Source organism: Podarcis pityusensis, assembly GCF_964106645.2.
Source record: "Podarcis pityusensis genome assembly, chromosome: 9".
Lineage (NCBI taxonomy): Eukaryota > Metazoa > Chordata > Lepidosauria > Squamata > Lacertidae > Podarcis > Podarcis pityusensis.
Genome location: NC_138034.1, coordinates 48,743,795 through 48,758,873, shown reverse-complemented (window position 1 = coordinate 48,758,873; position 15,079 = coordinate 48,743,795). Strand labels below are relative to the sequence as shown.

Below are 15,079 nucleotides of genomic sequence, written 5' to 3'. Positions count from 1 at the left end.
GTTCTATGAGGTTTACAGTCAAAGGCCTGGTGGAACAGCTCTGTCTTGCAGGCCCTGTGGAAAGATGTCAATTAAGAGAGGGAAAGGCTTGCAGTTCCTTACTGTTGACGCCCCCACCGTCTCTGAGGCTGACAGCCAGGGGGTTGGCATTGACCCACTGAGAAGAGAAGTTAAGATTCTCAGCTGCCCCCTAGATCCGAGCCAAGGTTGCTGACGGGAAAGGCACAGAAGCGATGGGTCTGAGGAGAAGGCAAAATTGGGAGTTTTGTGTGCGTGTGACTCTGCCTCTTACAAGATTTTGGAACTGTCCCATTCCCAGCAGCACACCTGGAAGTGGAATCTCGAAAGGGAGCCTTTGTGGTGGTTAACCTTTCCCAGACTCCTAATCAAGTCTCCTTCTCCCACACACTGTTATGTTACGGGCATCAATGTGTGACATAACAAAGCATCTGAATGTACTGAGCACGAGTCTTTGGGGAAAGATGCCGCGGTGAACCAGCTTTATTCACACCTCAAAGCCTTTGGAACAAAGCTGCAACTTTTCCAAAGGCAATTGTCACAAACACAGCCCAATACCATACATTTTTCAGCGTTGCAGGAAATAATGAAGTGTTTTCCACAGGAAAATATCAGTGCGCAAACGAGCAGGTATGCAGCAGACATTGCATCTCTGGCTGGGGAGTTTAAACAGCACTTTCAGGATTTTGCTGCTATTGAAAAGGAGACCAGCCTTTTCTCCTCTCCATTCTCTGTTGACCCCAATGATGCTCCAGATCAGCTGCAGCTCGAGCTCATTGAGCTCCATTATGACACTGAGTAACGTGGTTGTCACCAACAGCGCTCTCTTGTGAACTTTTATCGCCAACTGGATAAGAGCCGGCTTCAAGAGATTCGCACATTGGCTAAGAAAATGCTGAGTTTGTTTGGCCCAGCATATTTGTGTGAGAAGACATTCTCTGCTATGAACTTTAACAATTTGCATTTAATTTTAATGGTTCAAATAATGTCAGGCAAAATGGTCAGCCCTCACGCATGTTCACTTCATCAAATCTGGCTCTTTGAAAAAAGTTTAGACACCCCTGTACTAGAGGACTGCAGTTCCAGATTTGACTGATTTTCTTTTGTTCCCACGCCCTGCATTAAACCAATTCCTCAGCCCTGTAGTTCCAGGTTGTTTGCACCAATCCTCCATCCATCCATCCCCTTCCCCTCAATCTGCTTGAGCATTCCTACTCACTACTGACATAGTATTAAAAATAAAATAAGAGTCAATAAAGTATGAATATTTTATTTAACAAGTACGCATCAGAGGCATTATTTAGAACAAATGTAACAAAATATCAGCCCTGCATAGTATCTTAAATTTTAAAAAATCATCTTCACCACATGAAAATGTATATTTTGACAGTTCACATTAGTTAGAAGTAAAAAAAAAATACTTCCTATTCTGAAAGCAAATATGCAAACTTACATAGGTATAGGTAATTTTAACGGCACTATTACTATTATAGCCGCATTTTTATCTTCACTATTAAACATTCAGTTGTCCATGCCATGGCTTGTTTCTTAAGAAAGCTGATAAATCAAGGGGTGTGATCCAGTGAAAATTAAGCACTTAAAAAGGTTAGTCCAAGTATCCATACTAGGAAGCAGCAGTGCAATCCTATACGTGTCCACTCCAAAATAAGCTCCAGTGAGTTCAGTGGAAGCATGTATAAGATTGCAATCTAAGGCCCACTAAACGTGGGGGACTTGCTTCCAAGGAAACATGCACAGGATTGTGCCGTTTGTTTTTTACATCAGTGTGAGAAGCGCATGCCACTGAAATCAATGGGAGTTCAACGTGCTTTAATTTTAACTGGATCATATGCAAAGTACCTTCAAGTAATCTTTCACTGAGCTGGCTGTATTTTGGTTACTACATCTCCCATCAGCATGGTGGAGGACATATGCAGTACAATCCTAAACGTGTTTACCTCCCTAGTAAACCGGTTTAGGATTGCAGCCCTAGTCTTCAGTGTTGTTTTTTCTTTGTTCAGTGCAAATGATATACATTTTATTGATAAAACTATTTGCAATGCAAGATTGTTTAGATACAATTGCACCTTATTAAATAAATGCAAAATATCCTTTATAATACACATTAAATAAATGGGTTTTTTGCATGTAAATTCATAAAATCTTCTAAGACTGTATTTCAAATAAAGCTGTACATAAAGTTATTTAGTGCTAAAAATCTACAATACATTTTCAAGTATAAGTCACTCATAAATATTATTGCCAATACTTGTGCTGTGGTCAAAATCCAGGGATTTGAGATCATTCACATCTCGTTAAATTTGGGTTGAGTTTCTCACTGAGTTTATGGATGAGAATTGCCAACTCCTCTGTAGCTTGAGACTTGTCTTCAAGGAGTTCATAGCGAAGACTGGAAATATCTTGCTTAATTTCCTTAAGTTCACCTGTGTAATTGGTAAAAAGAAAATTGTTGACACAGCTTACAAAGACCAAGCATTTGAAGTAGTACTGCATACTACCAGGCAGAGGGCCTTCTCGGTAGTGGCACCCACCCTGTGGAACGCCCTCCCACCAGATGTCAAAGAGAAAAACAACTACCAGACTTTTAGAAGACATCTTAAGGCAGCCCTGTTTAGGGAAGCTTTTAATGTTTAACAGACCATTGTATTTTAATATTTTGTTGGAAGCCACCCAGAGTGGCTGGGGAAACCCTGCCAGATGGGCGGGGTATAAATAATAAATTATTATAATATTATTATTACTTAGGTCCTGCTTGCAGGCTTACAATAGGCAACTGACAACAGGATGCTGGAATAGGTATCCCACTGCCCTGATCCATCAGACTCTTCTTATATTCTTATGTTTTAAACCTATGCTGATGAATTATATAAGGAGCTGCTTTACATAAGTAATTCCATTATGACTGAAGAAGTGTGCATGCTCACGAAAGCTTATACCAGAACAAACTAAGTTGGTCTGTAAGGTGCTACTGGACAATTTATTATTATTATCTATTTTTGTTTCCATTATGACTGCAAGCTTTACTGAACTATTAAGTTAGATTACTTAAAGCTTTTACTGTATTCTTCTTTGAACTGGTGGGGCTGATAACAAGCAATGATGTGTCCTCTACCTGTTTGATTATTTAACTGCATTTTGAACACAAGACACAATCCAGCCAAAGTTGATCACTTTTACATTACTATTAATTTCAGTGGTTGAAATTAATGCTTTACATCCCCCCTGAAATGCTTGATGCTCCCATTTTGATCTAATGGAACTTATTGGTGCTTAGCTTTGGCGAGATCCACACGAAAAATGCATTATCAAATGGAGTACCTCTGCTATAATAATTTATTATTCAAATTTCTGACTGTTAAATACACTGGGTTGCATCCAGACTTTGTCATGCTTAGCATACACCACCTATTGAAACCAACATCAGCTCTGAGAAGTATGACATTTGAGAAAAAGATGAGGAATCTCAAGGTTGTGCAAAGGGAAGAATTAATAGCAAAATTCAAAAGTGTCCATTCCAATCAGTCCTCAATATATATAACAGTAGACTAACAAGACATTAGAAACTGGATTGAAATAAATGTAACTGGGTCATTTTAAAGGACTGCAATTCACTTTTCTGTGTGTGTGGTCTTCATGTGATGTGTGGAAGAAATAAGCTTCAACAAAAATCTAAGTATGCTTTTATTCTCTTGACGGTCTAAGATGCAACTCTCATGCTTCTAAGCCAAAAATGACAAATAGCATTCATTGTATTTCCCATACTCTTGCAAACATTTCATATCTTACAGCAGCAAAGCAACATCCTTGAGGTATTAAGGTCACATATTTTTTCTTAGCTAATTTTAGAAGAGAATTCAGCTCACGTGGATATGTTTTTAAAGGTCACTACCACTGGTATTTGGGGTTTTAAGTATTTTTAGCTGCTTTGTCTTAAACTACTTTATTTTGTCCAATTCAAAAATAAAGCAGTTCAGAGTTTACAGCTCTACAGAATTAGTTTATAGCATTCACATGCAACTATTCATCTTCACATTTGTTGACAGAAGTTTAATTTAGCTCAAGAGATTTTACAGGGAAAACATGTGCATGTCCCCTACAATAAGCTGACAAATAAAAAGAACACCTGGGATTGCTTCCTCCATACAGATTTTCATGAGTTTGGACTGAGGCAGGTTCATGATTTTAAATATTTACCTTGGGAGCCAAAGAGGCAAGGATCTCTCTTTCGCATCCCCCAGATCTCTGGAGGGTAAGTTGGCTGCTGAAGGGTTTTTCTGCAGATCGAAACCTTCACTCAAAGTATTAATCCCCCATCACATTATCTTTCATAACTAAAGACTCTAACCTATTCCAGTTTGGAATAGAAGATGGCTATCGGCAAAGCCTTCTTAAGCTTAAAACAGATTACTTCACCTGTACCATTTAAATAGCTTCTGAGCTGTTCTCCTATTATGAGTGCACATTTATGAAAGGCAGAAAGGCAATTTTCAGTATGTCTGTATTAAGTTTTTAAATCAGCCAGTGGCCACATATGTACAAAGGTGGATTTACAATCATAATTCAGGTTTCCTGAGGGTTGTTTTTTTAATGTCATCTGTGAATCAATGCATTCTATTTCAAGTGCATTTTTTAGTCTCCAATCTGCCTTTTCCCCATAGTACACATTTGGGAATTACTTTTTGAAAGCATATTAACATCCTCCCTGTAAGAAAATGTGAGAGTGTTTTCAGTTCCACCAGTGAAGGGTTTCCTTCAAAGTCTCCCCTTCTCTTCTAGCTATTTACTTATTTATTTAAACCTTCAAGGCACCAATTAAATCAGATAAGGAAACTGTGGCACTCCAGGTGTTGTGGGACTTCAGTTCCCATCAGCCACAGCCAGCCTGGCCCATGGTCAGGGTTAACAGGAGTTGGACTCCAACAACATCGAAAGGGCCACAGGTTCCCTATTCACAAATCTTTCCCCTATCCTGACATCATACATGAATTCAGTGCAACAGATGGCTAACATGACGCATATTTTGAAACGCCTGCTTTTAACTTGACAATTTTAATGTTTTACTTTATATTTTTGCAAACCACTTGGAGCTTTGTTTACCATCCAGCGGTATATAAAATTTCTGAATGAATTTTAAAAAGCGAATAAATGACGCCTGCTTCAGCAGAGAGTTTATTTAAGTTTCTGGTGAACCAAGAATTAACCTCACCTCAAAAAAATAAAAGGAAATATGTTTCTACAGTTGCTGTGTGACTTGCTCCCAATTTCTGCTAAAACATCTGGTTGTAAGTATAGTTGTAGTTGTGGTATAGGCAGTGCTTTTTGTGTGTGTAATGGCAAAGGTGCCTAGTACTCATATCTTGATAAAAATGCTGTGGGCAGCAAAATAAGAGGTGATGATTGTCAATAAAAGGCACTAAGTGTACCGGTTACTGCACCATGATCTGACTCAGTAGCTACATTTTTGGGACAGCATTCAGAGTCTTCCTACTGTACAAGTATATTAAGAAGTCTGCAGTAGCTCTTACCCTCATTGACTTCATCATTTTCCTTGTCTACTTGTGCTTTCAGAACATAACGTTTTATAAGTCTCTTCATGATTTGCTATTGGAGAAAAACAACAACACCACAACTGTTTATCATTTCACGATGCTTTGAATGTCATAAAGGTAACAGTACAATCAATTCTTTCTCACACATACAACTCACAGAGCTACACAGACTGGAAGAGATCCTGACCCTACAGGATGCCACACAGAGCCATTTAATTCCCCTCCCCTGCCCAAACTAGACATGGATAGTACCAGATATAATAGAGCACCACAAGCCTGGCTGTTTCAGTAAATAGAAGGACCCTGAATATCTGCCATACACTTATTTCTCCCTGAAAATACGTAAAAACAAACCTTGCAACCTTTAGGCTCCCTCTCAGGGCTGCAACCCCTGTTCACCACAAGGTGTCAGCAAAGGTTGCTCATTGAATTCCACCTTTTTAATCGTGAGGTGGGGCATTTTGTGCGGGAATGACTTCTTCAAGTCAAACCACTCCCTCAAACACAGTGTCCCTGTGCCAAGAGCCAAAGCGGCTGGACTGAGAAACAAGAGGAAGGTTATCACCATGAACAAGCATAGAGAAGAGGACAGTATACACTGACTGTGACAAAACACTTCCTGTTCAATTGTGTTTTGGCACCGTGTCTGGGACTTTGCAAGACAAGGGTTATGTAACTGCAACTTGATTACTCTGGAAAAGCCAGGCAAGGAGGTTTTGTAGCGGCACTGGATTTTTAAATTATTATTATTATCTACCTCATCCATTAGACTTAATGGTTTGTAGTAAAAGGATAAGGCGTCGAGAACTAGGGCAGATGCAGGGATCCTACTGATGAGTTTGTTTCAGCTTGTAAATTGGTTATGTTTTAGGCGGCTTTTGTTGTTGTTTATTTGTTTATTTATTACATATGTAGGTCACACTGCCCCACAGGGGCCTGAGACATGTCTGTCCATTCCCAACAGCAAGGGCTGGTGGACTGGCTGACAGGCTGAGCTCCCTTGCCTGCTTGCATGCTTACTCCAAGGCCACTTCAGCTCCTGGCACCAGCATCCCCTGGCCAGCCCCAGAGGCACCATTCGCCTAGCAGGCATGGCCAAACTTGGCCCTCCAGCTGTTTTGGGACTACATCTCCCATCATTCCTAGCTAACAGGACCACTAGTCAGGGATGATGGGAATTGTAGTCCCAAAACAGCTGGAGGGCCAAGTTTGGGGGTTTGTAGCCAGTGCTGCTGCAACAAACAGCTTTGCAAGCCTTTGGGAGGCAGAGACGCAAGAGGGCATCAGAGGAAGGAGGGAAGAAAATAGGGGCAGAAGCAAGTGTTGCTCGCAGCACTCCTGACCATCATTCAAGGCACCCTAGGGTGCCATGGCACACTGGTTGAAAACTACTGCCTTAAGAGATCCTAAGTGCCAAAAGAAGTTCCAAAAAAAGTACAGTACGTGCATACACCCCAAAAGGAGTTTAATCTCCCCAAAACCGCCCAACAAAGCCTGAGCTTGAGCCATAGAACGCTGAGTGTTACTTAGAAAATACTGAAAGGGAAAATGAACGGGCAGAATGAACCACTCGAGTCCCTTACAGGTTGCAGAACTGAATTTTGGGGGAAGGCATTCCTGCCTACATGGTTGGAACATTGGAAGTAGAGCATTCATGTTATGGGATAAAGATAAACTGCCACACTTTTCTTTCAGGTCTTACTTATAGTGATGGCAAAGGGACAACTGACAAAGGCTTCAGCCAGAAGCAACATTATGGCAGCTTCACAGAGTTATCTGCTCTCATTGGCATGTACAATACAGAGTCAGGAGCCCGGGAAGTTGCCTCCTCAATGAATTAAATAATAAATAAGTCCCAGTATATGGGCCAATGCAGCTAGGGCTTTACAGAGATCTTCATGGTGTTGTTGTTGCTACCTGTTTCTGGCTTCATTTGTAACCCTTTTGTCCACTGGACAAAAAACAAGCAAACAAAAATGTGCTCACATCACATGCCATTTCTGTGAGTGGGGAGAATTCCCCCCCCCCCCCAGGACTTCTGTCAGGAATTGTCAAGCTGGGCCAGAATTCATACTCCCCTCCCTTGTATGCAATCATAGCAGTCGCTGAAGAGCTGGTCTGCATTTCCAATTCAGAAAATAAAAATCCCAGGTATTCTATGGCTCAAGGTCAGACTTATGTCAACAGGAGAGAGAAAGGGAGAGGGAGAGAGAGAAGGGCATGGGAAAAATCTTTCATATCACTGTATCTGAATAATATGCTTGTGTTTGTTTATGCAGATTGGTATTTAAATTATTCATGTTCCATCACTCTCCTGGATCCTTTGAATATGGTCTGTCTTGCATTCTGACCTTTTGTTAGAAAAGTGTTCTGTAAGCTTAGCATTCAACACAACTGGTGCTTTAAAATGATGTTGATGAATCTGTTCTTTCAGCGCTATAACTCGTTTTTCTTTGAACCCGCAGGCCTGGACTTTGAGAAAGACAGTCAAAAGCACATCCTATGCCTTAACCTTTTCAGCCTTCTGTGCCAGCTTTTGATCAGCCAAATCTAAGGTTTTACAACTGAAATTGTTCCATTCTCCATTTAATAATACAAATTGGGCTTGCAACACAATGTTACAGCATACACAGTGTTTCTGTTTAGAATTCCAGTCACATAGCATGCCCCTTTTCCAGAACACACCATTCTATTCCTCACCCCCTGATTTTCCAGGGTCCACCACCACCAATTGTCAAGGGTTTGGCAGCCTCTGAGCATTATCTGTTCTCACTAAGTTAAAAAAAAATTAATGTTTTCCTGCTACCCTTAGGGCTCCCCCCCCAAAAGCTGTTACACTGCTCCAAATGTTTATGTTCTCCCGAGCCTTCTAATACTTCCCTCTTTGGTGGTTGGTGTATTGGCCACACACTTGGAGAATCTGAAATTTTGATGGTTCTAAAGGTTTTTCATAATGCAGATATACAAAATGCACTTACTCGTGAATTAGGTCAATTAATTAAAATGAACCATTCAATTAATTAACTGAATATTCCTGAGTGAAATCACTGTGGGCTACAGTCCAGGGGTGTGCAGCTTATCAGCAATAAATTTGCTGGCACATTTCTCAGCATTTTCTCCCAGCAGTTTCTGCCACACAACCTCGAAACTCACCCAAGTTTTAATAAGTCATTTGGGGGTTTGGCATCAGAGCAGTGAAAATAGCAGCAAGCAGGAAAATGATTCCTTCCTGCAAGCTCTGTGCTAAGCTATTAACAGATCTGTCACAAAATATTTGTTTGTGAATTGGCAGTCCAACTTCAGAGCTGCATGGAAACTTGTAATTTATTTAGATAATCATGGCTGCATGTACTGCCCAACTAACTACTCACCTGATAGCGTGTTGGCTGATTGAGAATGCTATTAAAGCTGTGTGATTCAAAAACCCTCGAGTTGGATTGAGAAAAGAGATTGAGCTAGGAAAGAATAAATCTAAAATCAGAATATTTTCCATGGAATTTGCAACTGTAATCTGGCACTGCTTTATTACTAACTGATTACAGAAATGTATATTTTTATGTAAAAACATTCTGAAAGAAGCAAGCTGAGCTGTAATTCCACAAACTACTTGTACATGTATTTATTCTCAACTTCAAGGATGTGCTCAAATAAGAATATGTATTTTACCTATTCTCTGAACTGGAATCAAGTATGGAAGACAAATTCAACATTCCACACACTTAAAGACTAGCTTGCACTGGCTAGTAGCTCCCCAAGCGCTGAGCTTGTGGCCAGGCTAAAGAAGATTCGAGAAGTTAACTATTATAACGTACTAATTTAAGATTTAGCATCATATTAAAATAAACAACAGTGCATCGTATTACTAATTTAGCATCGTATTAAAATAAACAACAGTGCAAGGAATACTGACAAAACTGAAACAGAGAGAAGGAGCTTGTTATTCTCACTGTTAATCTCTCCTATGCTTCAGCTACTTAATCGTTTAAAGTGATATATATATATATATATATATATATATATATATATATATCTGTGTGTGTGTGTGCGCGCGCACACACACACACACACACACACACACACACACACACTAGGCCAGGCCAGCCCATTTCACAGCTTGAGGAGAAACCAGATGTTTCTGCCACTGCCCCTCTGCCAAAGCCTCGCATACCAGGGTCATGTGTCAGCAGGGACAGTGCGCTAGCAGGGGTGCCACTCTGCAGAATTTCACTGCCCAAGGCGGGCCAACTCTGATACACATGCATCCCTATAAACTATTCCAGAGACTGGGAATCTGGTTTTGCCAGAAATTAACCCTGGAAAGAAAAGGTATGTTGGAACTGAATGAGAGAGGATGCTTCCAATAGCCCCCCCCCCCAACATAACACACTCGCAATAGCAAGGTCTGATTCTGCTAACTCACCCAATAATGCCACAGGGATTGCATGACAAAAGGGGCTTACTGGAAAGGGAAAAGGCCTTATTTGTTTGCAATGCCCCATATACATGTGTTTTCTTGTGGGGTACAATCAGTTTTCCATGATATAGCTTACAATTCAGCTCTCACCAGCCATCTCCCTCACATGGGACATTTGTCTCTATGTGAGATTGGATGCAGACATACTTTGGTTATTTTCATTATTCCATATTTTGGTTCTTTCCCTACTATGTAGAAGACCAGAGGTGGGAAACCTGTGGCCCTCTGGATGTTACTATACTCCAATGCCCATCAGCCCCAGTCAGCATGGCTAATTATCAAGGATGATGGGAGCTGTAGTCCAACAACATCTGGAAAAGACCCTAGAATGTGATCAGCAATGCATACTTCATCAGTGCAAACCATTACTTAGAGTTCAAGAAATAGCAAAAGCTTAAAAAAATAATGTTCCATGAAACAGAGTGAGTCTGATTTGCACTTACCCTGGATTTTGAGTTGCCTATTCCCAGTTCCATATCCTTCTGCAGTCTTTTCCGCCTGCACTTAAATAACTTAATGATCCTTATAAAGAAATAAACAAAAGACTTGGGACTTGGGACAAGACTGAATGGAGGCGGCAGGGTTTTCCCATCATCGAAGTATGATAACCAGAGCTTAGAGCGAGCAAATTTCCACTCCACATCACTGTCATCCTACATTGGGAACAAAGAAATGTCCATTTATTTATTTATGAATGGTCTTATTCGACTGCACATTATTTTTACCCCACTTTTCTGTGCAGGGACACATAAAGTGCCTTACTGGATAAAAACATGAATAACAAACAAGCAATTTCAATTATAAAAAAGATGAGAAGAGAAGAGGCAAGAAACAGAAACAGCAGTGAATAACTAGTAGAAAGAAGGAAGAACAAAGGACTACAGTGGTACCTCGGGTTACATACGCTTCGGGTTACACACTCCGCTAACCCAGAAATAGTGCTTCAGGTTAAGAACTTTGCTTCAAGATAAGAACAGAAATCGGGTTCCGGTGGCGCGGCAGCAGCAGGAAGCCCCATTAGCTAAAGTGGTGCTTCAGGTTACGAACAGTTTCAGGTTAAGAACAGACCTCCAGAACGAATTAAGTACTTAACCCGAGGTACCACTGTACACTCCGTGCTCTGTCTCCTGGGTAAAACAAGGTTTACTGAGAAGCACAAGTGTTATCACACCACATTCTGATCTTCAGGATTACAGAGTCCTCCTCTTTCTTTACCAAAGTCTCTCAAGCCATACTTGTTCTCCAGTGACTTATATGAAGTATCCTGCAAGGAAGTGGCAGGGTTTAGGCATATCCAGTGGTGCTCACACTTCAGGTGTTCTCTGGTAATGTTCAGTAAACATTCCGGGGTGGGAGGAAGTTCTGCAGAATCTAGCACCTTAGTTCCACATACATATCATCCTTGTTCTGAACACCCTCCACAAGTTGGAGGGCAATCTTCTGAAGTATGGAGTCTCCTGGTTATGGGCTGCTACTGCTGGCATTAAATATTCACTTTTGTTTTGTCAAAGTTCACCTTTTCACAATTCTCTCCGTCTCATCATAAACATCTTTACCCAGATGTACTGAATAAAATGAGACTTACTTCCTAATAAGTATGCTTAGGATTCCAACCTGCTTCCTTCCCCCCACACTATATTCTATGACTCCCAAGTCCTTGAATCTCGTCGTCTTCTTTTCAGTACTCTTGGGACAAAACAAGAGTATGGCTGATATCCAAAGAGTGACTTACGTATTTCCACAAATTTAGCCATGCCTAGTAGGATTTTTTTTTAAAAAAACAACAACACAAGCCCCATGCCAGAACACAAATTTCTTGGGGGGATTCTTTCAGTCTGAAACTCTGTTGCTCTGAATAGAAACCCACAGTCATTCAAGAGCTGGATAATGCAATATAGAGAGCTATAATTCTAAGTAATAAAAATAAACCTATTAACAATGCAGAGTTATTTGGACGTGTTCCCCACAGCTAAACTGAAGAAATGGTCTGAGGAGGTTCAACACTGTAAAATACCATTGTTTGCAACATATGAAGAGTCAGTGTTGTATCGATAAGAGCGTTGGCCCAGGACAGTGGGGACTGCGGTTCAAATCCCCATTAAGCCACAAAGCTCACTGGATCATCATGAGCCAATCACTCTCAGCCTAACCTGCTTCACAGAGTTGTGAGGATAAAATACAGAGGAGGAGAAACATGTACAGGGCAATAAGTACCTTAGAAGAAGAGTGGGATAAAAATCTAATCAATAAAATTAAAAAGAAAGCAGTCAAATTAGTCTGAAAACATACTGAACTTTCTTAGAATTTCCCAGGATGCATAAAATTCTTATTTATTCGGGATACTAAAAAATAACACTACAGCGCTGGAAGTTTCTCTTGAGAACCAAGATTAGTGGAGTTATTTGCCAAGCATGCCTACATCTTATTTACATGTAAAATATACTATTATCTATTTCAACTGCACTGTGTTTAGAACATAAACATCCAAGATGATATGATTAATTTTTTTAATGATGTGTTTTGCAGTCCTGCTGAATAAGGCGCTTTCTGGAATAAAAAATGTGGCTATCAGTAATTGATTAAGTAACACACATTAGCCCTCTTTGAAAATCTGACACCCTGCAGATGTTAAGTACAGCCTTGGCTGTTTTAGAATAAACACCTACGTATTTCTAATATGCACCTAGGATTAGAACCAAGCTTTAAATATGGTAAGCAGAAAAAGATGCTTAGGTTACACACTGAATAATTAATATTTGGAAATGCAGTTTAGTCATCATAACACACTCCCAGAATGCATTTTCACCAACTCTTACCAGATATTAACCTTTTTAAATATGGGGGGGGGGGACTGGCAAAAATTGTCTCACACCCCTTTTTGTTAGCAAGACTGTCTGCTTAGTAGAGATCCTTCTGTTCACAGAAATGCACGTTTTGATCCAACCTAGTATACATGGATATATCTTCAAACTGAAATTGATACTTCCTGGATCTTAACAAGTAAGCTATCTACAAAAGCTTATGTTAGAATAAATCAGGTTTTAAAGACCCTTTAGTATTTGTTTTCATATTAATGTAATCGGCAGCACCACAGAGTCCTGTTGACACAGCAAAGATGACTGTGTTGATAGAATGTGACATAATTATTTATCAGAATCACAAAATTAATTATGTGAGGTGGAGGGGTGGGTATCTATGTTGTTACAGTAAATCTCCTATTTCCTGGTACTCAGGTCATAATAATTATGCAAATCAGGCACATTTGTATTTATTCAATTTTGGAAAACATGTTATGCTTACAGAGAATTTGAAAATCTAACCTTTGCTCTCACCCATCAGGGCTTCTCCTATGTTCTTATTAACACAGAGATGAATTATAATTATATTTTATGGTTTTAATTTTCACTTGTAAACCTCCCAAAGGATTTTTTTGTGATGGGGCAGTATCTAAACGCTGGAAATAAATATGTACAGAAATGGAGTGTGAAGTTATCTCACTATTAATTTTTATATGAGGGGCCTGCAGTCACAAGAGCAGCCGATCAGAATCATGCATCATGACACTGGCCTGTCTAGTCCAGCATCTTGTTCTCACAATGACCAATTTGATGCCTACAGGAAGCCTGCAAGCAAGACCCAAACACAAGACGACTCTCCCCCATTGAAGTATCCAACAACTGGTATTCATAAGCAGGTAAAAAAAGGTAAAGAACCCCAGGATGGTTACATCCAGTCAAAGGCGACTATGAGGTTGCGGCGCTCATCTTGCCTTTTGGCCGACGGAGCAGGCGTTTGCCCACAGAGAGCTTTCCGGGTCATGTGACCAGCATGACTAAACCGCTTCTGGCACAATGGAACACCGTGATGGAAACCAGAGCGCACAGAAACACCGTTTACCTTCCCACCACAGCGGTACCTATTTATCTACTTGCACTGGTGTGCTTTCAAACTGCTAGGTTGGCAGAAGCTGGGACAGACCAACGGGAGCTCACTCCGTTGCGTGCATTCGAACTGCCGACCTTCTGATCGGCAAGCCCAAGAGACTCAGTGGCTTAGATCACTGAGGATGGATGGATGGATGGATTCATAAGCATACAGTTTCTGACTATCATGCCTAGTAGCCATTGACAGCATTATCTTTATTTTTACAACACTTTATAGGTGGGGGGTGACAGTAGCTGAAGGGAGGAAGAGGAAATGGGAAAGCTTTCTTCCCATGAACTTTCTTAAGTTAACATACCTTAGGGTCTAAGCCAGGCATAGGCAACCTTCAGGCCTCCAGATGTTTTGGCCTACAACTCCCACGATCCCTAGCTAGCAGGACCAGTGGTCAGGGATGATGGGAACTGTAGTCCAAAACATCTGGAGGGCCGAAGGCTGCCTATGCCTGGTCTAAGAAGTTATGGTAAGCTGAGAAACAGTACATACAGAACAAATCTTTGCAAGGTGGGTGGGCATAATAAAGCAGAAAAGTACCCACCTCAATTTCTTGATAGGAGCTGTTGATCATGGCAATCAGCATGTTGAGTAAAACCACAACCATTGTTACGTTGTATATTCCATACAACACGTAGCCAATATTTTCAATGAATTTGTGGTCATATTTGAGGACAACTGACGTGACCTCCGATAAGCCAAAAATTGACCAAAATAAGGTCTTAAAGCTTTCTTCAACTCTGTATGAAAAAAACATGGTATGTTAATGAATTCAAATATAAATACTTGTAAATTGTTTTGTTTAAAAGTAGATGATTCAAAGATCCTAGTGCAGACATTTAATCAAAACAAGATGCTCGCAACATAAAATGTTTTCAGGTAACTTGATTCCCCTGTGGCTTTTTTGCATATTGCCAATTATGTTTGCGGCTGGTGAGCTGTATTAACAGAATTAAGTTTGACGGGAAAGTGGTGGTGTATTGCCATTTTTTATATCTTTGTACACCAGGATGCTGCCTTACAACTTTGATTAGATACTTGTTTAATAAAGTAAATGGCATCGTCTCTAGAACTCCCTGCA

The 15,079-nt window shown here is 40.4% G+C and overlaps 1 protein-coding gene and 1 long non-coding RNA gene across 2 annotated transcripts in view; one reads left to right on the top strand and one right to left on the bottom strand.

Annotated features, from left to right (window-relative positions):
- Positions 1–1,272: 1,272 nt before the first annotated feature.
- TRPC3 (transient receptor potential cation channel subfamily C member 3) overlaps positions 1,273–15,079 on the bottom strand; it is a 55,959-nt gene continuing 42,152 nt past the window's right edge. The window contains exons 8-12 of the mRNA XM_081021916.1: positions 14,543–14,738; positions 10,506–10,715; positions 8,960–9,043; positions 5,565–5,640; positions 1,273–2,462 (exon numbers count right to left, since the gene is read on the bottom strand). Coding sequence (XP_080878042.1) covers positions 2,320–2,462; positions 5,565–5,640; positions 8,960–9,043; positions 10,506–10,715; positions 14,543–14,738 — 709 coding nt within the window. The 3' untranslated portion in view covers positions 1,273–2,319. The remainder of the gene's footprint in view (positions 2,463–5,564; positions 5,641–8,959; positions 9,044–10,505; positions 10,716–14,542; positions 14,739–15,079) is intronic.
- Positions 5,625–8,202, top strand: LOC308485929. Its single transcript, XR_013990876.1, has 2 exons — positions 5,625–5,705; positions 8,054–8,202. It is a non-coding gene; the product is annotated as an uncharacterized lncRNA (long non-coding RNA).